This window comes from Polypterus senegalus, chromosome 1 (genome assembly GCF_016835505.1).
Source record: "Polypterus senegalus isolate Bchr_013 chromosome 1, ASM1683550v1, whole genome shotgun sequence".
Lineage (NCBI taxonomy): Eukaryota > Metazoa > Chordata > Cladistia > Polypteriformes > Polypteridae > Polypterus > Polypterus senegalus.
Genome location: NC_053154.1, coordinates 267,328,911 through 267,354,031, shown reverse-complemented (window position 1 = coordinate 267,354,031; position 25,121 = coordinate 267,328,911). Strand labels below are relative to the sequence as shown.

Below are 25,121 nucleotides of genomic sequence, written 5' to 3'. Positions count from 1 at the left end.
AAAAATGCCTCCCAGAAAATAAAACAAATATGGTTTTTAAGAAGTTGATGTCTAGCAAAATAATAGGCAAAAGAATAAAATAACAGGCCCAATTATGTACCAATGTGGCAAGAAATTTTGACGTGGTAAAACCAATTAGAACATTAATAGGAAATAAAAGATTTTGAATGTTAACACATCTTAAGTAGATAAAAAGAAAGCATATCCTGGTTTGCTCCTCATTACTGTTGATAATAGGTTTTTTTCTCTTGAAAATCTTGAAATTTGACTTAATATAAAAGTCAGATCATCTTGATTTAAGCAAAATAATTTTGCATGCTCAATGCTAGATGAGATGTTTAACCACCTGTGGCAAAATATGAGATATCTTCCCTCAAAATAAAGAAACGTATACTGGTTAAAATATGTGCGTCCAGGTTTGGGTCGCCAAGATATGCCAAAGTTGTTTTATGATGGTTTTAGGTCACCAGATAAATGTAAAAGACACACTTTTGACTGGCTGTACTTCAACATGGGCTTCTTAATGGCTGTAAATTCATTTTACTAATATCAGACTTTTTCTTTGTCAGAAATACCATAAAAGGAAGAAGAAAACAAGAAACATGTCAAAAATGAACTTCCTCCTTCTTCTAGTGACTTTTTCATTGTTCAGCTTTACTTTGGAAGCTGTAAGTATTGAAAAAAAAATGTTTTGAAAAAAATGTGCTAAAGTAAGGAATATGAGGTCAGAGTCACACTTAGCAGTACTTCCTCAAACAAAAACAATTTCCTCTTGGTTTTCTAAATTGAGATAATAGACTGAGATGCACTTTACTCCTTAATATTTAAAATGATAAGATTGTGCTGAGCCTCCTGGGGTCGATTGCAAGCTTTAACATAAATCTTTTCAGAATTGTTCCTTAATCTCTGTTGAGAGATTGTCCTAAAGAATCGGCGAACCTTCACAAATTGAAGTGGGACGTGCGTGCATACAAATGTATCTAACACATGAATAAGAGATGGGTACACAAATGTGTAATATTAAAATTAAAAATAATACCAACATATTGTAGACTCAGACAAAGCATCTTTAAATCTCTCAGGTCTCCTTTTCTCTCCAGCATTTAGGTTTTACCTCCTTAAGTCAAGTTCACAGGCTCACAGTAGACTTTGCTCTTCACTCGATTGGATTTCTTAGTGAATGCTTTTTACCCCAGCTGTCAACCAGTTACCCCTACATTATTTTATTCCTTTATTTTAATTATATCTGGTCTTGCAATTGATAGATGGCACAGTGGTTAGTGCAGCTGCCTCACAGGTTCAAATTCTATACCCTGTCCTATTTGTGGACTTTGCACATTCTTCCAGTTTCTAGCTGGTTTTTCTCTGGGCGCTTGAGGTCTTCGCCCCACTGCCCAGCATGTGCATGTTAAATTGTTTGGCTATTCTAAATTGGCCAAGTGGGAATTGGTCGTGCAGTGGGCTAATGTCCACTCCAGGGCAGGATCCTGCCTTGTACCCAGTGTTGCCTGAGATAAGCTTCCTCGATCCCGAAACGGATTATGCACATCCATAAATGTTATATTATGTGCAGTTCACCGTACCTTGCCTCTCTGCTCATGACAGACCATAACAATTCATTCAAGGCACAGAAATATTGTCATGTCATGTTCTAAACAGATCAAGGGCACAATTTGGGCTGGAGTCTATCCCAGCTAGCATAGGCAGAAAACAAATTAGGGCGGAGTGGTGGCTCTGAGGCTAAGGATCTGTGCTGGTATCCCAAAGGTTGCCGGTTCGAATCCTCGTCACTGTCAAAAGAGATCCTACTCTGCTGGCCCAGTGTCTCCAGTTCACCCATTGGTGAAAACATGCAAACTCCCCATAGGGAGGACCAGGGATGCGAACTCTAGTCCCCATACTGCAAGGTAGCAAAGGTAAATCCTGTGCACTGTTAAACAAAATAACAAGCGTGAGTAACATCTTCACAGATGCTTGTCTGTGATCAAAGGTGAAAGGTGGAAGGCTCAGGAGCTCCAGGGGCAAACAACAACATTTATTTATATAGCACATTTTCATACAAAAAGTAGCTCAAAGTGCTTTACATACTGAAGAAAAGAAAAATAAAAGACAAAATAAGAAATTAAAATAAGACAACATTAGTTAACATAGAAAAGGAGTAAGGTCCGATGGCCAGGGTGGACAGAAAAAACAGGAAAAAAACTCCAGATGGCTGGAGAAAAAAAAATTAAAATCTGCAGGGGTTCCAGGCCACGGGACCGCCCAGTCCCCTCTGGGCATGATGCCATGTGGCCTCAATATGTAGATTTCTGACTCTGCAGAGGGCACAAGCGTTATAAGACAGCGTCATCCCTTGACTTGGGGTGGAATTACAAGTCAATATACCATGAAGTTTTCTCCCAGACATGCATTTGTGACACCACTTTAAATAAATACAAGAAGTGTATTTCAATATTTACTACTTAATATTATTTAAAATATCTGCCATTATGTGAAATTTATTAATGCCTGTTTTTTTCTCTCATTATAGAAATCAAGATCGAAATCAAAAGCAGGTAATGATTTCCTTTTTAAAATTCTTTGTTACCGGTGACAACTTCTGTTATTATGTCAGACAGTAGAACTGCAAAAATAATTTGAAAGTCCTTTTAACTGACAAGGGGTTAAAAAAGAATGATCAGGTTGCAAACCAATATGGTGGTGCAGTTGGTTAGCCCTGGTGTCTCACAGCTCCAGGGCCTGACAATGTGGAGTTGGTGCAGGCCCTCCTTGCTTGGGTCAGATGTTCCACTTTCCTCACACTTATTGATGACTCTAAACTGAGATTGACTTCAATTTGAACCCAATCTGCTGGAGCTGTAAGGCAGCAGTGCTAACCAGAACAAGATGGCTGGGATGGACAGCTACTGCTTATGTAGTGAAGTAACAGGCTCAAGCATTACTTTCAAGCACCATCTAGTGAATTTGTTCTTGTCATTGTATTGCAATAAAAGTACACTAATAAGAAATTTCTGAAACCAGATAAGACTGGAAGTATTAATGTGGGGTGTAAGATCACATGTATCTGAATAAAGACCAAAGTTAAGAGCCAAATGTAGATTTTACTAAAATACCCATCTGATGCAACCGTGTCTCCGAAACAAAGTGACATCAAATATTAAGTTTAACAAAACTGCTTGACCTGTAACATTTATAGAGTATTTGATCTTATGTTTTATAGGTTGTGTTTGTTTAAATGGAGGAACATGTCTCCAGTACTACTTCTCCAGTGAAAAGTGTCGATGTCCCAGGCATTTCAAGGGGGATCATTGTGAAATAGGTATCCACTTAACTCTTCCATGTGGTGCTCTTGTTACATTTCCTTAATAGTCTCCTGAAATCTCTAGCATTTTTAATGTAAAATGTTTTCAAACAATGTTTGTGGTTAAACAAATGCACAGCCCATATACACTTAAGTATTCTCAAGTTGGCCAAAACACACATTTAACTAAGTCAAACTCTTTCATTTCTTTTCATGACTGAAATTTGGTTCTGGAAGCAAATCCAGATTTAGGTTCCCACAGACCCCTGGTTGACTTGGCTCCTTAACACAGAGTTGATCATACTTTTAGCAATGCAGCAGACAGACACCGGGAGTTTAAACCAGCATGGCACTTCGCATGCTTCAATTGGGCGTGAGACCCCTTGGTCCCCCTTGGTCATTTTGACTCGCAGATACTTGGTTATTTCATCGGGCAAAGATGTGTATTGGTGACAAGGCCCCTCACAGGCATGTACAAAAATGTATTTAATTGTATCATAAATGTTGTAAGTCACCTTGACTAAAGGTGTCAGCCAAATAAGTAAAAGTAAGTCTTGGTAGTTTGCTCCAGATTCTCATAACTTTAGAATAAACAAGGGCTTTCTGACTTCAATCCTAAATGCATTGTTGTCTTCAAGTGCGTGATTCACCATCCATCCATCCATTATCCAACCCACTATATCCTAACTACAGGGTCACGGGGGTCAGCTGGAGCCAATCCCAGCCAACACAGGGCGCAAGGCAGGAAGCAAACCCCGGGCAGGGTACCATCCCACCGCAGGGCAAACACACACCAAGCACACACTGGAGACAATTTAGAATCGCCAATGCACCTAACCTGCATGTCTTTGGACTGTGGGAGGAAACCGGAGTACATGGAGGAATCCCACGAGACACGGGGAGAACATGCAAACTCCACGCAGGGAGGACCCACGTGATTCACCATTAAGTTGAAATATTTTAGCTGGATCTACTTTATCAATCAATGCCTTTTAGATGTTTAAGGATCTGGATTAGGTTTCCACATTTGCTCCTCTGCTTGAGACTAAACAGGTTTAATTCCCTGAGTCTGTCAGAGTACAATATACCCTTAAGTCCTTAGAAATGCATGGAAATGAATTGAGTTTACTTAAGTACTGTAGTATAGATGAAAGTGACATGAAATCCCCTTCCTTGTTTCCATCTTCTCTTAATGCTGACTGTGTCTTTTTAGAAACCAGAGCAACATGCTATAATGGTAGTGGCGTTCACTACAGAGGAACTCACTCAAGAACTGAAACTGGAATGGAGTGTCTTGACTGGAGTTCTCGATATCTTGACTACCACTACAATGCTTTTCAGACTGACGCATTGAAACTGGGACTTGGTAAACACAATTACTGCAGGTAAATAGAAAAGTATGCAGACTGTTTGTGAGTGTATTATGTCGGGACAACAATGTGGAGTTTTATACAATAATCTAAACATATGTGTTATGTAACTGAAGGCAACACAGCAATGCAAGTTTGGGAAGCCAAAGCACATAGAGCAGGAGTGTCCAACTCTGGTCCTGGTGGGCCACAGTGGCTGCAGGTTTTCATTCTAACTCTTTTCCTAATCAGCGAGTAGTTTCCATTGCTAATTAACTCTTTTCCCTTCATTTTAATTGTCTTGTTTTTAAGGATTCAGTCCTCCGAATTGATTTGTTTCTTTGTTAAATGGCAGCCAAAAAAAATAAGATGTGAAACGAGCCAACAGATGACCAGCTAAATAACAACGTCAAGCTACAGCAATTTCACTCCGACCAGTTTCTTAATGAGAAGCCTATTCTTGCTGTTAACTAAAGCCATTATTGAATATTATGACTTGTTGCTGCTCTCATTCTGCCACAGCAGACTGTTGATTCTCTGCTTTTTCTAAGACCACCGTCAAGATGTTTTGGTGACCTGAGCAGACCAACATGACAGAAACCTTTACAGTACCTTTCTTTATTTTCAGATTAGCTGGTCTTGTGACGGCTTGTTTTGTGTCTCATTATTGTTTGGCTGCTCATTAAGGAAAAAGAAACAACTAAGGGGTCTTAGTCACGTCAATTCAAACTAAGGCAAAACAAGTTAAACAGCAGCAAAAACGGCTCACTAGTTAAGGAGATGGTTAGAATGAAAAATTGCAGCCGCTGTGGCCCACAAGGACCGGAGTTGGACACCCCTGCCATACAGTATTAGCTGCACTTGACACAAGGCAAGAAACAGCCCAAGCAAACAGGCCACCAGCCAACTGTAGGACCAACTCACCCAAGGGGCATTTCGCAATTGCCAAACCTTTGTGCATTAGAGAGGAAAATCTGCACCACCACATATAAAATATGAAAACTCCAGATGAACAACATCCAGGCATGGGATTCCACCCAAAAAGGCTGAATCTGTAAGGCAGTAGTGCCAACCTGAGTTTGTGTCTCTCGTTCAGTACGTACAGTAGAACTAACCTGAAGAACTGTTTCATATTTAAATGAAAATAAAAAATGTGCAAGAATGAAAGGTTTAAGCAGTGTAATTACTATATTTGTGTTAAGATGAATACTTCAGATTAGAAATGTCATTTGAGTATTCTTCATGTAACATTAATAGGCACAGCCAATCAATCAAGGAGGCGTGAGACATATTTGGGTGCTCTCCAGTTTAATACTATCAATGCTCATTTGAAGCTCAAAAGTATTAGAAAGGATATCATTTGTTTAGGTAGATGAAAGCGGTCAAACGCACCTCAAACAAAGCAAATCCAAATACGCTAATAGACGGCTTTTGTGTTTATTGAGCCACAGAAACTCTGAAGGAGGGAATCTAATTATAGTCTGGTTGTTAACGCCATGCACTATGACGCACATTTAATCTTCTTTTAGCTTTACTGACAACTCTTTGTGGCTAACTAAAATGAGGCCTGGAACATTCATCTCTTTGCTGACATGAGCAAAAATTGAGATTGTGACAAAATATCAGATTCCTCCACTCTACCATCTAAGAAATATAATACAATGTGAATGAAAGGCCACTGGAGTTTAGAATGTTTTCTTTTGTTTTGCCATTTTTTTCTCCACTCCCTTGCTTTTGGTTTGTTGACGTCTTGTTCTGAGTTGTCTTTTCATTCCTACTTCTTTACTCTAAACTTTGTCAGTTTAAACCCTCAGGTGTTTCTTTAACTCCGTCTGGAGTTCCCAGAGAGCACCAGATTAGCCCCTTGCATGGTTCACTTTTTTCAGCTGTAATCTTTGGCTCTCTTTTGTACTTCCCCAATTTTTGTAAGGGTTGTGATTAATTGACCATTTAGAGTTATTGGGATTTTATCTTTTTTATAGTTTTTTTTTTTAGTTTAGTTTAAGTATTTCGATTTTGGATTTTTTTAATTTGATGGCCTTGACTAAGTTACTTTTTCTGAAACACTTCAAAATTATTTCAGCTCTTTCAATGTTTTCTTTGTATTGACTTTCATATTTGATTTAGATTTTTTAGATAAGAAGCCATATTTTGCTTTATTCATTTTTTATTTAATATAATTAATTATTGAGGTATGGTGTTGGCAAGGTGTTTTGGTGGTTTAGACTTGCTGTTTGGGAAATTCATAACAAACAGGTCTAACTACACAGTTTGTGCAGAAATAAGCTACTTAATACTTACTGTCTGCTGTGGAGAAAAGCTTGTCTACCCATATTTAATAACTTTCAACAGAAATCAATACACTGGATAATAAACAATAAGTAGTTGGTCCACTTTTTGTAGCTGTGGTCTCTGTTCAGCTCCACAGCTCAGACCAGGGTGGGCTCTAGGCAGTACTTTTATTCAGGTTCAAGATGAAGGCTGTCACATCTACTTAGCGCAATAAAATATGAGACACAAGGTCTCCTGATAGACCTTGGGAGGTGAAAACACACGTTAGGAATGATAGTTGAGCACAGGCATGGGTCATTACCAAGATGGAAAAAGATGGTGCTATCAAAACGCTAAACTTGAAACAAAAGTCGAAAAATGAGTCAAAGAGCCTATAACTAGGGCCCACTTGGATTTGAAGCTAATTGTGGTGAAGAACTTGGAAAGAATTGAAATAAGCTAAACTTGTAAATTTGAAACTCGTAATATACCGAAGCAAATAACATAACACCCAGCAATACCACAAAGACAACAAAGGGTAAAAAATGGAGCAGTTCAGAATAAATCCTTACTGATTTTATAAAGTCACCTAGCGATTTAGGTAAGGCCACAGCAATTAGCTACAGCAAAGGCTTGTCCTTGTACTCTCTTAGGTACACGAAACAGAAAAAGAACAAATAAGTAAAAAATAAAAAAAAAATAAAACAGGACAAGGGAAAAGGTGGGACCAGGGATGAAGACAGCAGCCAAGCAGCCAAACATAACGTAGATACCGCAAACACACCCACAGCTCTGCTTATGTAGAGCATGTGTCAGTACACGTGGCTGCTGAGTACCCTTATGAACTTATTAATAATAATATTTATGGCCTTATTAATATTTGAACCTTATTGTTATGACCTTGCTAATATTACTTACACCCTTATCATCTGTAAATGTGTTCTATAAACTGTTTAATTTAGTGACTTTTTGTTGAATACAAAATGTAAAGACAGAGGCGTTTAAGACCTCAAACCAAACTGGATTGCCATATTGCCACTAGAAACCCCATGGTGAAAAGAAGGAACCTGAATATTTCCATTGTACAATGTCTTCTTAGTAGAATTTCTTAACAAGCAGCTTGCTGTATATTTCACAAAAAAACATGGCATTTCTTTTGCAGGAATCCTGACATGAGCAAGAAACCTTGGTGTTATGTCAAAAAGCGATGGCAGGTCGTTCGTGGTTTCTGCTCAGTGGAACCTTGTGAAACAAAACTAAGTAAGTGGTTACTGTGGAATTATAGATCAATGGTCTCAAGTCTTCATTTCATTTCATAGATGTTTAAGATTAGATAGCTACCATTTACTGTGATCGACTGACATCTTATTTGGTTTCTGCTGTACAACCAATGCTTCCAGATATGGCTCTGCTTCCCTCTGTTATAAAACGTGAAAGATCAGAAAGTGGATGGATAGATGTAGAATATCGCACTCTATAGTGACATTTTGACAAGACTTGGTGCCCCTCAAATGGTAGGCGAGGAACAAACGAAGCAAACACCCAACCTTTATTTAATGTTTATAGGCCGTTGTTGTCATGTGTACAGAGTACAGTGAAATTCTTACTTGAATGTGCTACTCAACATGCAACACGTCACCACTCTCTAGTTCCATGATAAAGGAGTGTAACAGCCTTACCTTGAAACTTCTGTCTTCCTGACCTGAAAAATCTCAGAACACACATTCAGATTGTTACTTGAGCATCAAGTAACCACAGAGGGCAGCAGAATGCTCATAGTGATCATCACTGATTAATCGCTCTATATTTTTACATATCCGTCAATCCATCCATGTTCGCTCTATCGATTACAGGACTGCAGGGAGCTTTATAATCATACCATGGTAATGTAAACAATTATTTGTTTATTTCATTAAATGAGATAACTGAGTGGATAAGACCATAAATGTAGAGACAAGGTGTCTTGTAAAGATTAGTTGATGTGGGAGGACGTGGAGCCATACGATCTGGAAGGACCTTGGAGATGAACTGCTGCGTTTCAAATGCAGTGGAGCCAGTTATGGTGGTGTGGACGTCTAGTTGAGGGAATTCCTGCTGGAGATGCGTTACAGTTGATCTGGGGAAGCCATTCATCTGGAGGAATATGGGAATTTGTTTGTCAGATTAAGGAAGACTCCATTTGGCTCTGATCAGCTTCTTACCTCCACCAGAAAACATAAAACAATTTCATAAACACTTACTACCAAAGCGGTTAATATGACGACTGAAACCTATTTCAGCAGCTCTGGGTATAAAGCAGAAAATAGTTATGGACGGAGCACTGGTCCATCACAAGACCCAGTCACATACACCCCCACACTGGGCCAATTTAGAATTACCATTTAATTCAACTAGCAAAACCAGAGAACCCAAAAGAAAAGCCATGCAGACAAGGAGAGAATGTGCAGAAAGGCAACAGCTAGGCATGGGATTTTAACCCTGGATGTTGGAGCCATGAGGCACTAATTGTACGAAAATACAGTTTGGGGAATGATTTGTTTAAAGAGCAGGCATTCTGTTTCTAAGCAGGGTGAATTACCAGAATGGTTATTGGCTTGAATCCACTTCTCCAGCAGTCAGCACTTTTACTGATTTTTCTCTCTCTTGCTTTCCCGACAGCATCTACATGCGGCCAGAGAGAACAGCAACAGTTTAAGATAGTCGGAGGCAATGTCGCCACCATCAAATCCCACCCTTGGATGGCTGCCATCTATCACCACAAGAGGCAGGAGTATTTTCTGTGTGGTGGGAGCCTGATCAGCCCCTGCTGGGTCTTGACTGCCGCTCACTGTTTTCCTCCCGAGTAAGTATTAATTAAATAAAAATGTATGTGCTTGGCACCTTAAAACTGGCTAGTCTGATATCTGTATGTATGCTACCAATCGATCGACCGCTCTTATAGAGTGTCCTTCTTAGTGTGAATTTATCAATACATCCTTGAGAATGTCTTCTTTTTGTGGTTTTAGGTTTAAAGTCTATAAACAGTAAGTTATTATAGACACTGTAACTGTAAACTCTCTGTAAAATATTGTAGAATAGAGTCATGTGTTAGATATTGTGGCATTATGCAGACAAGTTTTTTTAATGTTTTAATGTTAAAATCAAATGATCAAGCTCCTCATAAATCTTGGTCTTGCCAAAAAGATACATGACAATAAAAAAATAAATCAAAACATTAACGGTGTATGAGAAACACATTGGTTTGAGCTACTCTTAAACATGTGAAAAAAATCAAATGGCTTAAGCTTGCTATACCACATCCAACATTCAGTGTTATCTCAATAAAAACCATATAAAGATCCAGCTCCTCTAATAAAGGCCCCTGGGGGATTTTTAAAAGGTGAGCCTACAACAGCAGAGTGGCCACAGGGGTATGACAGTGGGGAGCAACGTGTTATAATTTGCATTTTTCTTTACATTTTTGGGCCTTTCCTGAGATTTTTTTTTGGAAATATATAATTGGGTGGCATCCCGGCCAGGAGTGAACCCTTACCCGTTCCTTACTCGGCCTGGAGGCCAGTGCAAAAGGAAAGTCTGGGGGATGATGACTGGTGAATATTTTCTCCCCCAATACACTAGATGTCACCAACCCTGGGCTTCAGTACCCATTCAGATACCCACAGGGCATGCTGGGAAGTCAAATCTCAGCGTATAACCCTGTTGGTTTCCGTGGCCAGGGGGTGCTGCAGGGGTTTACAATCCCAGCTTCTTGGAATTTCTGTCTGACCCAGAAATGCTTCTAATGGACCATTTCCAAGCAACAGAAGTTCACCCAGGTCTGAGATTAAAGGAGCTACTCCACTTTACCTCGATGAATCAGATTCGGGAGGCAGCGGCCGACACTCATTAGTAGGGCAGAAGCAGTATGAGAATATTGTGGTTGGACTTGTGTGTTTTTGGCTGTATTCATTAAAGAGTGCAGGTGAGAAATAAAAATCCTTTATTTGAAACTGGAATTGCATTGAGTGACATTGTGTCTGTGGTTTGGGACCCTGTGGCATCTCCTTGTGGTCACAACTTATGTAGTTAGAGCTGTTTTAAAGGATTTTAATTATAACTTCAATTTAAATCCAGAAAGCAGTATTAAAAATTTGAATTCCTTCATTTTCCATAATGCAATTTTGTTTATCACAGATACCACCATTTTGTGGTGTGGCCTTGTTAGGTGTTAGGAAGTGAACAGCTAGTGACGTCATGGGGTCACGGGTTTAAAAGTCATGACAGATACTTATTCATCCAAGTTTATGGAAAACTAATGTTTAGCATGTCTTTATTTAGTTAGTGTTCTTCGTAAAATTACCTCTGCTCTATGTATTTTCAAGCAGGGTTTTGATTTTTGCTTGATAACAGTGTATATTTGAGTTATTGGTTGTATTTTGATTTACTGCCAATCATTACCCTCTATGCATATCTGAGCACAAGGGCAGAGTCAGCTCATCATGCAGAAGCAGAGACTGGACAGAAATATGCCGTTAAGACTTTCATTAATGTACTTCAGGGTGGTGGCAACCAATTTAAACTTTTCCAGCCATTCATTTTGCAATCTGCTCATACATTGCAGGGCTACGGTGAGCCAATGTCTCTTCTGGACAGACTTGGCACAATGTAGAAGGAGGTGACAGCCAATCACAGGGACACACACACACACACCCCCATGACTAGACCAGACGAGTGTGGAATCACAACTTAGACTAACCTGCACACCTCTTTTACATTGCATATGATCACCTTTGGATAGTGAATTTAATGCAACACCTACGTCAATTGTATATAACATTTGTCTGAATTGAACAGCACATAAAGAATCTTTACAGTTTTGAAGCTTGGGCACAATTGCCTACATGTATTTTCTTTGATAACAGACAGGTAAAGTGGCTTCCTTAGGATCACATAACAAGCCAGAAGTAGGAATTTAATTGATAACCTCCATCCATCCATCCATCCATCCTCTTCCGCTTATCCGAGGTCGGGTCGCGGGGGTAGCAGCTTAAGCAGATAACAATTGATAACCTTAATGTTTAAAATGTAACACCACTAGGCCACAGGTGCATTCTGGTGTGTGGTACCCTTACTGTCTGTATAATGTTAAGCTTTTTTAACTTTTATATTCATATTCTAACTTTTGCACTTTCTTTAGACGTAAAGTCAATGTTTCTAAAGCTAAACATCTTGTTTTCTTCTCAGCGCGGCAACAAAGGCTCATCAATATGTCGTCTATTTGGGAAAGAACGCCCTGAATGAAAGCGACCCTCTGACAGAGCAAAGATATGGAGCTGAGAAGATCATTCTTCACTCGCAGTTTGATGAACAGAAAGGTTTTAATAATGACATAGGTAAGATGAAATTCAGCTCTCGATAGAAGAAGTGTGAAGGGGAGGATTGTTTTCAGCACACACGGTTTTAGGTGGGTGTGCTTCATAAAAGCAAAAAATGAAAAGAACTCATCAGGCTTGCTTGGTTAGTTCCTTGGTGGGGGAGTCTTCCTCCACATTTGTACTGCTGGGGATTATTATTCATATTCTTCAGTATATTGCTCATGTTGATTTACTAGGTCACTACAAATATGCTCAACTGTAAGTAGAGAGGTGGCTCTTGGGTAAAACATACATGCACCAGGAATCATGAACTTTCTAGAATGAGTATTGGTATTCAGAGAAATTGTAGAAACCCTTATGATACTTCCAACAAGAGGTTGACACTAAATCCAGTTGGCTTTGTTTAGGTGGAAAGTGCAGTAGCACAACATAACATTGTTTCATCCAGCTCAGAATCGCAAAAGTCTATCCTATCAATAGTGGATGCAAGACAGGAAACAACTCTGGATGGGATCCATCTTGAGATCTGCTCATGCACAATTCTGAATCATTACTTTAGCTAGCCTGCACATCTTTGAGCATGTGGGAGGAAAATAACAATACCTGGAGGAAAACCCTTGAAAATTCCTCATGGACAACAACTAGCGGTGGGACTCAAATCCATGACACTTGATCCACAAAGCAGTAGCACTAATTACTGCCCTACCATGCTGTGCTAGGTGTAGCAAATTCCTAAGTTAAAGGATTGAGCCCAAAGGAGAACCAAGACATGTGGAAGTGATATGGAGAGCTCACTCTATACTGGAGGAAACTTTCAGCCTCCCACAGTGACAGTCATATTTTTATTAAGGCAGAGTCACAAATACAGTTGGTTGGTTTGAGTGTTTGTGTTGCTCCTTCTGCATAGCCAAAAGACTTAATGGTTGTGTTTACCATCACAACAGTTGTATTCTCATAATTTGTGGTAACCACTGGAATCCCACAACAGTATATACTGAAATCTATCATCCAACTGTCACAGGTTTTACTGGCCAGATGGGATTTTTCCAATGGAAAACAGCCCATAGAGTACAAAAAAGTTTCAAAACTAGCAAAAGACGAAACATCTTTGGTTTTTACCATCATACTGTACTGTGATTTGGTGTGATTGGAGAGCCACTGCACAGGGGCAGCCTCATCATATATTGCTGGGCAAGGAAAAATGAGTTCATGTTGCACCAACTCGGCTCCCACATCCCAGAATTAGTTGTGCAGGTTAGGTTCAGGGGCACAGCATCCTCATTTGGTATCAAGAGACAGCATGGATTGATGGAGAACCCTGACCACAAAAGTGGTGTCAAGGAGTGAGAATGGCCAGACACAGAGACTAGGAGGCATCTGTGTGGTTTTCATGGGTGCTCAGGCCTCTCCCAGCTGCATCATGGAGGGGATACAGCAGCATACAACAGAATCAGGTGTCAGGAGACAAAGGTGTGTAACCTCAGAAGTAATAGAAGACCTTAATTTGCTGGTTAAGTTAATGGTCAGGAGATGACGTGGGGTAAATGCAATGAAATGTACAAGAGGGATAAGGATAACTTCTGGAGATGAGAAGGGAACATTCATGAATTTCACTGAGTGGCACATAAGAGCCTTCTTAGTCAGGCTCAGTGGGTCAACGGGGTTTGCTCTGTTCATTTTGTTTTACTTCTTTGTTTCTTTCCTCCTCTTTGTTCATCACTGCCTTTCATAAAAAATAAATCCTACCTTTTTACACTTGGTGGCCTTATGGGAGAAAAATGTAATTACACTGAAAGAGAAATAGATTCCTGTGATGGCCTGGTGTCCTGTCCAGGGCTAAAAGCTGATATGCACCCTGGCTCTGACCACCGTGACCTAGAATTACATGAAGCAAGTACAAGAATGAGTTGAGCTTTCAGAATGCTGTGTTATATTTAGAGACACTGGAGTTTCATTAAAACAGTCACAAACTGAGCAGTGTACAAGCTCTTGACTGATTAATAGCACTTATATTGAGAACTCTCCAAGCAAAAATCCTTCTTTTAAAATGACTTTTCATTTGTTTTTCTCTTTGACAGCCCTAATTAAAATCCAGTGTTCAAAGGAAACCAGCACAGTGAAGACAGTCTGCTTGCCTCCTCCTAACCAGAAGCTGCCAGTGGGCTTTACTTGTGAAATTGCTGGATATGGAAAGCAGGGTCAATGTAAGACAACAACCCAGTTTGTGCCTTTGTATTGTCATTGTAATAGACTGTGTCCTTATGGATGTGGCATTCGTTGGTAACGCTTTAGAATCAAGACTAACTAGGCATGTCTGTTAGTCAATTAGTGCTAAGTAAGACGATCTCAATGGAAGCTTTGTTTGGCGTTAATAAGAGTTACAAAGCACCACTTACATGAAGTGAGGGTCTACTTATATGGCATCTCTTAGTTACTTATTGCTATGCCACAAGACCTGAACAAAAGCTTTCTGTTATTTTGCAATAAATGGCAAAGAGGTGCATTATGGACAGCATCTTAGATCCCTATTCTAAATAGCTACCATGTTCTTAGATACATTAATAGGTCAAAGGTATTTTCTAGTTTTTAAAGTTTATATATATATATATATATATATTGTGGCAGTAGGGGGCAGTAGTGCACCCTCGAACCCTCAGGTACAACTCCGGAGACCAGGTAATAGTCCAAGAATCTTTTATTTTCTTCCAGTGCACCAAGCACCTACCACACTCCTCACAAATCTCTTTAAACACGCACAATAACCTCTCCTCCTCGCCCAGACACTTTGCTCCTCTCCCACCCAGCACAGCTCAGTGTCTGGACTGAGGCACCGTCCTTTTATAGGCCCCGACCCGGAGGTGTTCCTGTCCCAGCAGTCTATTATTCCTTCCGGGTCAGGGCAATCAGTCTATTACTTCAACCCGGGAGCACGCCATACCTTCCTGTCACGTGACCGTGACGTACTCCCGGGTCATAAGGCACAACAGAGCCCATAAGTCCCCCCACAGCGACTCCTGGTGGCGCCCAAGGTATCCAGCAGGGCTGTGTATAAACACCACAGAGTCCATAAGGCCCTGCTGGACCTCGGGCACGATCCCGCTGTCGGGAGAGCTCCTCCTGTCGGCCTGGGGGTGCGGACCGGCCTCGGAAGCCGGCAGTCTTCCACAGTTCCCCCCCCTTAGTGACGACTTCTGGGGCGGAGCGTCCGGCCCCGAGAGGGACGTCCTCCTCCAGGAGGGCGTCCATCCGGCCTTGAATCGCTTGTCCCTGTCCACGAGCGAACCTTGGAGGGACGGTGTACTTCCTGTCTCCCCGGGGACAATAGCGCCTCTCGTGGCCCAGTCGCCGGCAATTATAGCACCGACGGAGTCCTCCTGGCTGTTCCCCTCTGCGGGACCAAAAACATCTCGGGAACTCCGTCAGCGTCGTCTCCGCCCTTCACCTGCCAGGGAAGTCATCATGGCCGCCTGGCGGCCCTCAAGCCTTCCTTCCATCCTGTTGGGAGACCCACCATTCCTTTTGGGGATCTCCGCAATGTGGGCTTGCGCTCAGCCTGAGGCCCTCCATGGGAAGAGGAGAGCCTCTGTGCTGTCTGCACACCCGCTACCTTCCGCTTACTGGGAGTCGGCGTCATTTGCACCGTCCGCACCGATGAACAGCACTATTCAGCTGCACCGGCACGAGCGGCGCATCCCCCGGCACTCCTACCACCGGCGCTACCCCGCACTTAAGACCGGTCGGGTCCTGGTGAGCCGTACTGCCCCGGAAAGCCACGCCACGCGCATGCCCCGGGCTGTTTGCTCCAGTCCCCGACCATTCGGTCATCGTACCCCAGTCTCTTGTCGGGCACACAGTGCTTTGGCACGCGCTACTCATTCTCCGCGGTGCCTGATCGCACTGTGTCCCCTTACTCTCGACACGGGAGGGACTCACCTGTACTCCGCATCGATCATCTCCGAGCTTCCGGCGCAGCCTGCACGAAATCCTTCAGCGCCTTTACAGGTGCTGCTGCCGTCGCTCCTAGTTCCTCCACTCGTTCTTTTAGGTCTTCGACACCCTGCAAGAAGCGGTGCAGGGGCTCGAGGTATTTCGAGACCCGTAAGTCCAAACAGTTAGTTACTACGGCCGGCTGCATTTTCGCTTCGCGTTGTGCTTACCTTCCGGCCGGAACCAATGAGCACGCCGCCCCAGGCACGTGTTCCGCTGGGTCGCGCAAAGGCCCTGGGAGTTGGAGTCCTCCGAGGGACGGCTGGCTACTACAAGCCGGCTGCGGTCTGCCTTTTCCTTTACCGCGGCAGACTCGTCAGCCACAACCCGTCCCTCTTTGTCGGTGGCTTTTTGTTTCGGCGGCGCTTCGCCCGCCTTCCCCTCCCCTTCGAGGAGGCTCGGACCCGTTAGGGGACGACCGGCCTCGTCGGCGGACTCCGGGTTTCCTCCACCGTCCCGACATCCCCCGCGGGTGACCAGTCTGTTGTCGCCGACAGCGGCTGTCTCTAGCCGTCTTTCACCGCGACTTGCCTTCTGGGAGCCGCGGCCATTTTGCCGAGGCATGAGGCCGTCGTCCAAGACGCCGCTGCAATCCTCCCGCGGACGTCTGCAAAACAGGATAAAACAAAGACAGGGCGTCGGGCGGTTTACCTGCAGCCGCCTCCGTAACGGAATGCGGCACCCCCGGACCGTCTAAGGAGTACGATGCGCTCGGCATTTGTCCGTGTCCCGGTCCCGCGCCCGGGTTTGTTTGGCCCGTATCAGCGCTTTGTCTTCCTCGCTCCGGTCAGGAGGGTCCAGGACATCGCGGCGTCCGTCATGCCCTGCAGGCGGCTGGGACTGACCTTCTTTTTTCCCGTTTTCTTTCCCATGGCCCTGTAGAGCGGGATAGCACGCACTGTTGCGCTTCCTTGGCAGCGGGTGGTGTTGTGCACCTCCGTGTAAAATGGGGAATCGACCGAGGGTTGTCTGCCCACACGAAATTTGTTTTTATGCAGGTCCTCTGCCAACAGGCGGCCAGAGAATCCTGCCGACTACGCCAGTGTGGCAGTAGGGGCAGTAGTGCACCCTCGAACCCTCAGGTACAACTCCGGAGACCAGGTAATAGTCCAAGAATCTTTTATTTTCTTCCAGTGCACCAAGCACCTACCACACTCCTCACAAATCTCTTTAAACACGCACAATAACCTCTCCTCCTCGCCCAGACACTTTGCTCCTCTCCCACCCAGCACAGCTCAGTGTCTGGACTGAGGCACCGTCCTTTTATAGGCCCCGACCCGGAGGTGTTCCTGTCCCAGCAGTCTATTATTCCTTCGGGTCAGGGCAATCAGTCTATTACTTCAACCGGGAGCACGCCATACCTTCCTGTCACGTGACCGTGGCGTACTCCCGGTCATAAGGCACAACAGAGCCCATAAGTCCCCACAGCGACTCCTGGTGGCCCAAGGTATCCAGCAGGGCTGTGTATAAACACCACAGAGTCCATAAGGCCCTGCTGGACCTCGGGGCACGATCCCGCTGTCGGGAGAGCTCCTCCTGTCGGCCTGGGGGTGCGGACCGGCCTCGGAAGCCGGCAGTCTTCCACAATGTATATATATATATATATATATATATATATATATATATATATATATATATATATATATAAATAAAACAGTTTGATATGAACTGTCTATGTCAAAACTCATTATTTCAGTTGAGCGTAGTGGCCTAACTGTTTTTTATCTACATATAATATGAAAAGCCTTTTCACCTTTTCATGAACAATATTTTCATTATAATAAACTATTGATTCTTTCCACAAATCCAATGCTATGTCAATATACACTATTTTATCTGGGCAGGAAAATAATCTCTTCATTTAATGCATTATGTTTTGACCGCTATTCAAAACTAGATCAATTCTACTTTGAAGCTCACAAAAGAAAATGAATCTGAATTTGGATTAGAATATAATTACAAAACTGATCCTGAAACATTTTATCTATTTACCCATTGATCCATCCATTAAATATTTAATCCGATTCATTGAATAATGGAATCTATGCTGATAGGATTGGATGCAAGGCATGGATGAAATCCTGGTCAGGTTGCCAGTCTGGTTGCTTTCACTCATATGGTGCCAATGTAGAGTTGTCTATTAAAATTGCAGTCTTTATTTTATATGGTGCCTCTCTATAGTGAGCACCATCCCAGAATACTTCCTAATGGTACACAGGCAGGCTAGGTGACTTGTCCAGTGTCACAGAATGGGTCAGAGGCAGGAATTAAACTTGCAGCCATGGGATTTACATTTTAGTTCCTTATAGTCTTTGTCTATATTTTATAGCATTCAAACCTTTTTTCAATCTGCATAATCCATTTGAGGATTACACCGTAATCTTAAATGGGTAAGGGGGCATTCTGAGCAGAATCCAAGAAGGAGCACAACTTTTTCAAACCCACCACTTAGGATCAGAGCTGGCAGATTTTGTCCTGGCAGCATCATGCACAAGTCATGAACCAACACTGCATGGAGTGCCAAACTATTGCAGAGCAAACTCACACTAGGCCAGTTTAGAGATGACAGTTAACCCAACATACATGTCTTTGAAAACCCACGCAGTTGTGCAGCAAACATGCAAAGTCCATACAGACAGTCAGTCCCCAGGCTTGTGTTTGAACTCAGGACTGTATCAGTCCCTCGCCTGAGTATATTCTTAATATATTTATCAAGTTCATTACCATAGTAACTAACTGCCACAAGTGTGCCCTGGCAAGCAGTGCCAGTTCCTGCATTGTAAGTCTTGCATTATGTGACAAAACTACTGCTCCTGCTAGTGATGGGACAGGCTGTGTCTCTGAATGGCTTTGAATAACAAGAACAAAGGAACTTGCACAGTGCTGTTATTACTGTATCTTTATTGTCTTCAATTGTTTCTTTTTCATTTTAAATGTATATCTCCTACTGCTTCTAAAGTTTTAATTTTATTGTCCTTCTGAGCTTACAAGCTTTATAGAGCAACATGTGAAGGTGCATGATGTTAGTGGGGTCATAAAGGGGGCCTGCAAATTAGTTAAAACTAGCCAACCCGCACCATATGCCATATAATCAGGCCAGTTTTTTAATGATTTTTAAGCACAGGGAGAAAATTAACATTTGAAGAACCGGTAATGTAATAAATCAGCAAGAAAAGCAACATTGTAACAATGCACCGAACGAACCAACACACAATCGTCCGTGACTGAATTTCTCGTTCAGTATGCACTGCCTGCTCTTGTGCCCACCTCAAACTCGGCATTTGAGTCGTTGTCATCTTTGCACAGTCCAGATGCACCTGTGACTCACGTAGACTTTTCATTGCTCTGTGCGGCTGTGGCTGCTTTTCTATATATAATCCACCAAGACACCCGACCACAGTAGTAGCGAAGTGGGGCTTCGTTGTTCCCTTTGCATGGTTTTTCATGGTGGACGCGGTCGGTTGTCGAAACCGAAAAGAATAATGAAGAGTCAACATGGCTCAGACGTGCATGTGGACTCCTGGCACAGACGAAAGGGACTAACTGGGTGGTCGGTGAGTTTTTGCGTCCGGGCACATGGGCAGGCAGTGTAAATGCCTAGAGAGCGAGGGTAGACTCGGACCGGTGAAAAAGGAGTGTTGGTGGGCAGGGAAATGTCTTTCGTGTTCCTGCAGGAGCATCTAAGAAGACGCATGTTTGTCACGGATGCGAATCTGTATGTAGCGTGTAAAACAGTTTGCTATGGTGCACGCGGTCATGCGTCGTAACCAAAAACTCATTTTTTAAAGACTGCTTACTTCATTGTGTTTTAACCCCAGTTGTAAAGGATTGTTTTAAGGATCCCATGGGATACCCCTCACAAACTGTTTTACACGCTGCATATGACGATTCACCTCCGCAAGAAACATGCCTCTATGAACAGTCAACGTGGCTTGGAGATGCATGTGGCCTCTACGATAGACAAATATAAATGACGCCATTTTTTCTGTGTCGTCGCGTCCGAGTAGGTGGGCATGGCTGTGCGAGTTGTCGTCATATCCAATGGTCTTGGAGTTGGTTAGCGTCGCTCCTTCCTGCGTGCGCCATAGGTGTCTTACTTGTCGGCGGCTTAGTGAATCCACGCCCCTTCTGGCGTGCTTTCCATGGTTGTCTTGCCTTAGTGAATTATATATATAGATACTTCCTGTAGTCTGCTGGAAAGGACGCACAAGACATTTTCTATTTTACTGAAAAAAAGAGATAAAAAGACCACTGCTTACTGGGCTATACAACAGTCAACACCATTGTGACGTGTATAATATGTCTTTGTCTAGATTCCTGGGAGTATTCCAAACTTTTGAGAGACGCATCAGTGGAGCTGATCTCGCAAAGCACTTGCAACCAGTACTACACCACTGGGATAACAGATAACATGTTCTGCGCTGGCAGTCCTAGCTGGAAGACTGACGCCTGCCAGGTAAGCTCTCTAAAATATCTGTGAAAACAGAAAGCCCAATTTCAATAGCTATAGAGAAACTGGGGTCAGAATCTATGAACTAACCCTGGTGCCGGCACTAGGCCATCCCAGGACCACTCATGCACACAGGCACATTCACACAGGGCCAGTTTAGGAGAACAGTAATTGAATTTATCAAATACAGTACTTCTGTGGCAACAAAACTGGAATATTCAAAATATGAGGACATGGGCAGAACATGCAGACTCCAGGAAGATGGCAATTTGGTGCAGAGTTCAAACCAAAGACTGTTGAAGCAGGCACCCCAGCCCCAAAGAAGGCACTCAGAGTCTCAGGACAGGCAGCAGAATCAAGATTTATTTTATGGCGCACATACAGACTCATTTCAGATGCAATGAGCGAGCAACCGTGGGCAGCTCTTACATTTATTACGGTTCTTATCACACAAACCATTATTCATCCTCATCTGACTCCTAACATTCCCCTGCTCTCGTTGTGCCCCATCATTATTTCTCAGCTGAGGGGGTGTCAGACCCCTCTCTGTCCATCATGTCTATCTGACAAGGCCTGCCCGTACTCCCTACTAGCTCAGCACTTGCTACCATTATTTACAGCCAAAGAGTTCCTTTTCAGCTCTGCTGCCCGTCTAACCTTTGGCTTATGAACTACTGGTGGTTTCAAGCTCATACAGGAAAACCAAAAATATGTAGGCCTAAGTCTTTTTAATCCTAACTCTTAGATATTAATGCTTAGTGAAATATAATACTTACTTTCCTCATGTCCCTATAATACTTTTCTAATATGTAGAGATTACCAATGTCAAGAATACATTTTTCTATAAAATCCAAGAGTCTTGACCACTAGCTACTGTGTAACCCCATAAAAATGACTTACAAAAATCTGAGTTGAAAGGCTATGAAAAAAGGGTACTTTAAAAAGAGGTAACCTTTTGTGACACCAACAACAACGTTTTCGCACTCCTTTGTACTCTAAATAAAGAATCTGGAAACACTTTAGTGTGGGTACGGCAAAAATGCACCCATTAGCTTTATGTAACAAGTCTTTAACAGGCACTCCTTTGGATCCTCTTAACACTTACAAAGCATCAGTGAAGTATTTATTCATCTCTGCAACGCGACTTACTAGCAAACCTTCATTTTGGAGTGGTCCTAGGTGGCTTAACTGAGACGCTTTTCTCTTGATATTACATTTTAAGCATCAGATTCCTTCATTTTACCATCATGTCAATATGCCACACTGCACAGGAACAAATAACCTGTCTGCGGATGTTTTACAAGTGTTATAAAGACCAAAAGAAGCCTTGTCTTGTAACATAACCATAAATGAGTAATAAATGCATTTTTGCGGTATGTAAACTAAAGTGTTTTCCAGAACTTTGTAGAATGGTTGGTTTTGCACCATCTAAACTGCCAACATAAGGATGTGAAGAGAAATGTAACTGTCTCGTTTTTATTCAATGCAGGGAGACTCAGGAGGACCATTAACTTGCGAAGTGCAGGGACAAATGTTTCTCTATGGCATTATTAGCTGGGGTGATGGATGTGCCATCGAGAGAAAACCTGGGGTCTACACTCAGGTTACCAAGTATAATCAGTGGATTGCAGACAACACTGGAGTGGCAGCATTCAGCACAGGAGTGATGTACCCAGAGAAATGATCTGCTTGAACTGGAGGGATGTGCACAGAAATGAAGTGACAGGGCCTGAAATGGTGCCACGCAACCTTATCTGCTGTACTGTAAGGCTGGGATGGAATATTCAGTAGCATCAATCTCAGTGTAAGAGATGGCCTCCTAAAGACATACAAACAATATACCCACCGCATTTTTATATTTAATGAAAGGCTTTCAAAAACATGGCGTTAGTGCTAACTAAGTAATACGTCAACATGTACTGCAACAGAACTGAGCGGGAGGTGAGCTCATTGTGGGCATTGCTTTACGTCCACCTTTAACAGGGTGCCATGGCTGACCGAACCATTTAATAATGTCAGCTAGCTCCAGACTTCGGCCAGTAAGATGGGTTTCCATTATTTATTTTCTTACCTATTTATCTTTGTCATTTTTGTATTTATGTATTTATTTGGCCAGTCTGAATTCATAATTTGTAAATCTTAAAATGTCTTTATTTATCGCAAGTATTTAAATGAAGTGTTTGGAGTCTTATTTCAGAGGCTTGTTTTTACCAGGGAGTCCGATCCCTCAGTGAGGGATTCATATTTCTAGATCTGCAAACTTATCTCTGTAAACAAACGTACATAATTAGTGTATATAATACTCAAATCAGTGGGTCATGAATGTTATTTTAGTCCCTTTTCTGCTATTACAAGTTAACAACATGTTGTTAGTCCAAAAGAAATCAGAATAAAGAAACATCCAGCAGTACATTTGTACCATTCTGGCTGGCAAGTGTGAAATTTATTTTTTTGACTATACATTTCCAGTACAAAAAATTGTTGGCATAGATTCCTGTTATTTAATGGCATTTACCCTCACTGTATTTTTTTAATATGTTAAAAATGGCTTCCCTTTTTTATCATTTATTCATTTTACAATTTGTAATGAATTTTACTTAGGGCATTATGTAAAATGTTATATTACTTACCAATTTATACCTGAATTACTATTTATTAACTTTTAAAATGAAGGCTGGTACTTCAGTATTTTCTTTGAATTTAAATGTAAAACACTGTAAAAATATAACTTTTACATATGGGTGGGGGTCTATTGGCAGATCACCTTTGCTGAAGTTGTAAATTGGTGAGTGTTCTGAAAACTGCTAATTAACATTAAATAAAAGCTGAGTTGAAACAGTTTATTGTTGATTGTTTTAATATAACTCCCCGTGGCATCACTTTCTGAACCCACTTATCCAGGTCTTTGTCATGGTGAGTAGTGCCCACCAGCATTGGGTACAACGCAGGAACCAATCCAGGGGTGAGATTTATAAAACTTGCATATGTGCCGAAAATCATCTGAAATGTGCGTACACAACCTTCTGTGCAAAACAGGATTTATAAAAGAAAAGTTAACAAGAGAACATGCATATACTTACGATATCTCAGAACTATGGATATTCAACATTCCGGAGGACGTGGGAAACGACGACACCCTTGAACAAGTAATGAAACACAACCAAACCAGCCTAAACCTTAGTGAATACGTCCTCTTTGAGTTTCAGTAGAAGAAAACACGCCTTCCGTGTTTCTGATGCATGTATGAAACAAAACGGATCTGGAAATCCTCATTTTATTGTGTATTCCTGATGCTATTTTTCTTGAGGTAGAGATATATTTGATGACTCGCATGTACAATAATCCATATCACCGAGCTGTTATTATAACGTGCTTTGAGGTAACAGACTTATTAAACCTTAAAAGTGATGAATACGATGTACACACTCTGTTGTATTGGCCTTTTAAGGGGCTCAATGTTGCATATTTGCACTGAAGAACTTACTTGGGTTTTTCTTCACTTTATATCAGCTTCCTGTTATCACTTCTCAGGATTAGAAATCAATGCAAAATTTTATTATCAAAAATGACAGCAAGTAAAAACATCAACCTAATTCAGTCCCTGTGTATAGAAAGCTATGCAACTCTTCTATTCCACCCGCGGGTTTAAACGTTAACATTATACAAAGTTATTGTCTGTTTTTACCATTTTTATCACTCTTTAATTTAATATTGCTTTTTATCAGTATGCTGCTGCTGGAGTATGTGAATTTCCCCTTCGGATTAATAAAGTATCTATCTATCTATCTATCTATCTATCTATCTATCTATCTATCTATCTATCTATCTAGCATGTATTATATAGTTTATCTGTCTATCTATCTATCTATCTATCTATCTATCTATCTATCTATCTATCTATCTATCTATCTAGCATGTATTATATAGTTTGTCTATCTATCTATCTATCTATCTATCTATCTATCTATCTATCTATCTATCTATCTATCTAGCATGTATTATATAGTTTATCTATCTATCTATCTATCTATCTATCTATCTATCTATCTATCTATCTGTCTGTCTGTCTGTCTGTCTGTCTGTCTGTAATAATAATAATAATAATAATTCATTACATATCTATCTATCTATCTATCTATCTATCTAAATCTCACGCCCTGCAGCCTCATCATAGCCTAACGGTTTGACACAACGTGACTTAATGGGCACTGCTCAACCATGCTGTAAATTTTCACATACAAAGCGAATGAGCCAGCAGGATTTTTTTGTCCATGAAGATGGCAGGCTTATGAGCTGACTTAGACTTCCAAGAGCAACTCTCTTGAAACTATTTGCTTAAATTGGTCCCAGCATTTAAAAAACAGACTGTCCCAAATCCCTCTCTACCTGTTCACATCCAAGTTTTAACA

At 41.7% G+C, this 25,121-nt stretch overlaps 1 protein-coding gene across 1 annotated transcript in view; it reads left to right on the top strand.

Annotated features, from left to right (window-relative positions):
* Positions 1–23,553, top strand: part of LOC120541706 (urokinase-type plasminogen activator-like) — a 31,436-nt gene extending 7,883 nt beyond the window's left edge. Inside the window, exons 2-11 of the mRNA XM_039773591.1 lie at positions 570–668; positions 2,531–2,555; positions 3,221–3,319; positions 4,515–4,686; positions 8,084–8,181; positions 9,580–9,763; positions 12,145–12,293; positions 14,354–14,479; positions 20,576–20,718; positions 22,202–23,553. Of these exons, the coding sequence (XP_039629525.1) occupies positions 603–668; positions 2,531–2,555; positions 3,221–3,319; positions 4,515–4,686; positions 8,084–8,181; positions 9,580–9,763; positions 12,145–12,293; positions 14,354–14,479; positions 20,576–20,718; positions 22,202–22,396 (1,257 nt within the window). The 5' untranslated portion in view covers positions 570–602 and the 3' untranslated portion in view covers positions 22,397–23,553. The remainder of the gene's footprint in view (positions 1–569; positions 669–2,530; positions 2,556–3,220; positions 3,320–4,514; positions 4,687–8,083; positions 8,182–9,579; positions 9,764–12,144; positions 12,294–14,353; positions 14,480–20,575; positions 20,719–22,201) is intronic.
* The last annotated feature ends 1,568 nt before the right edge of the window (positions 23,554–25,121 follow it).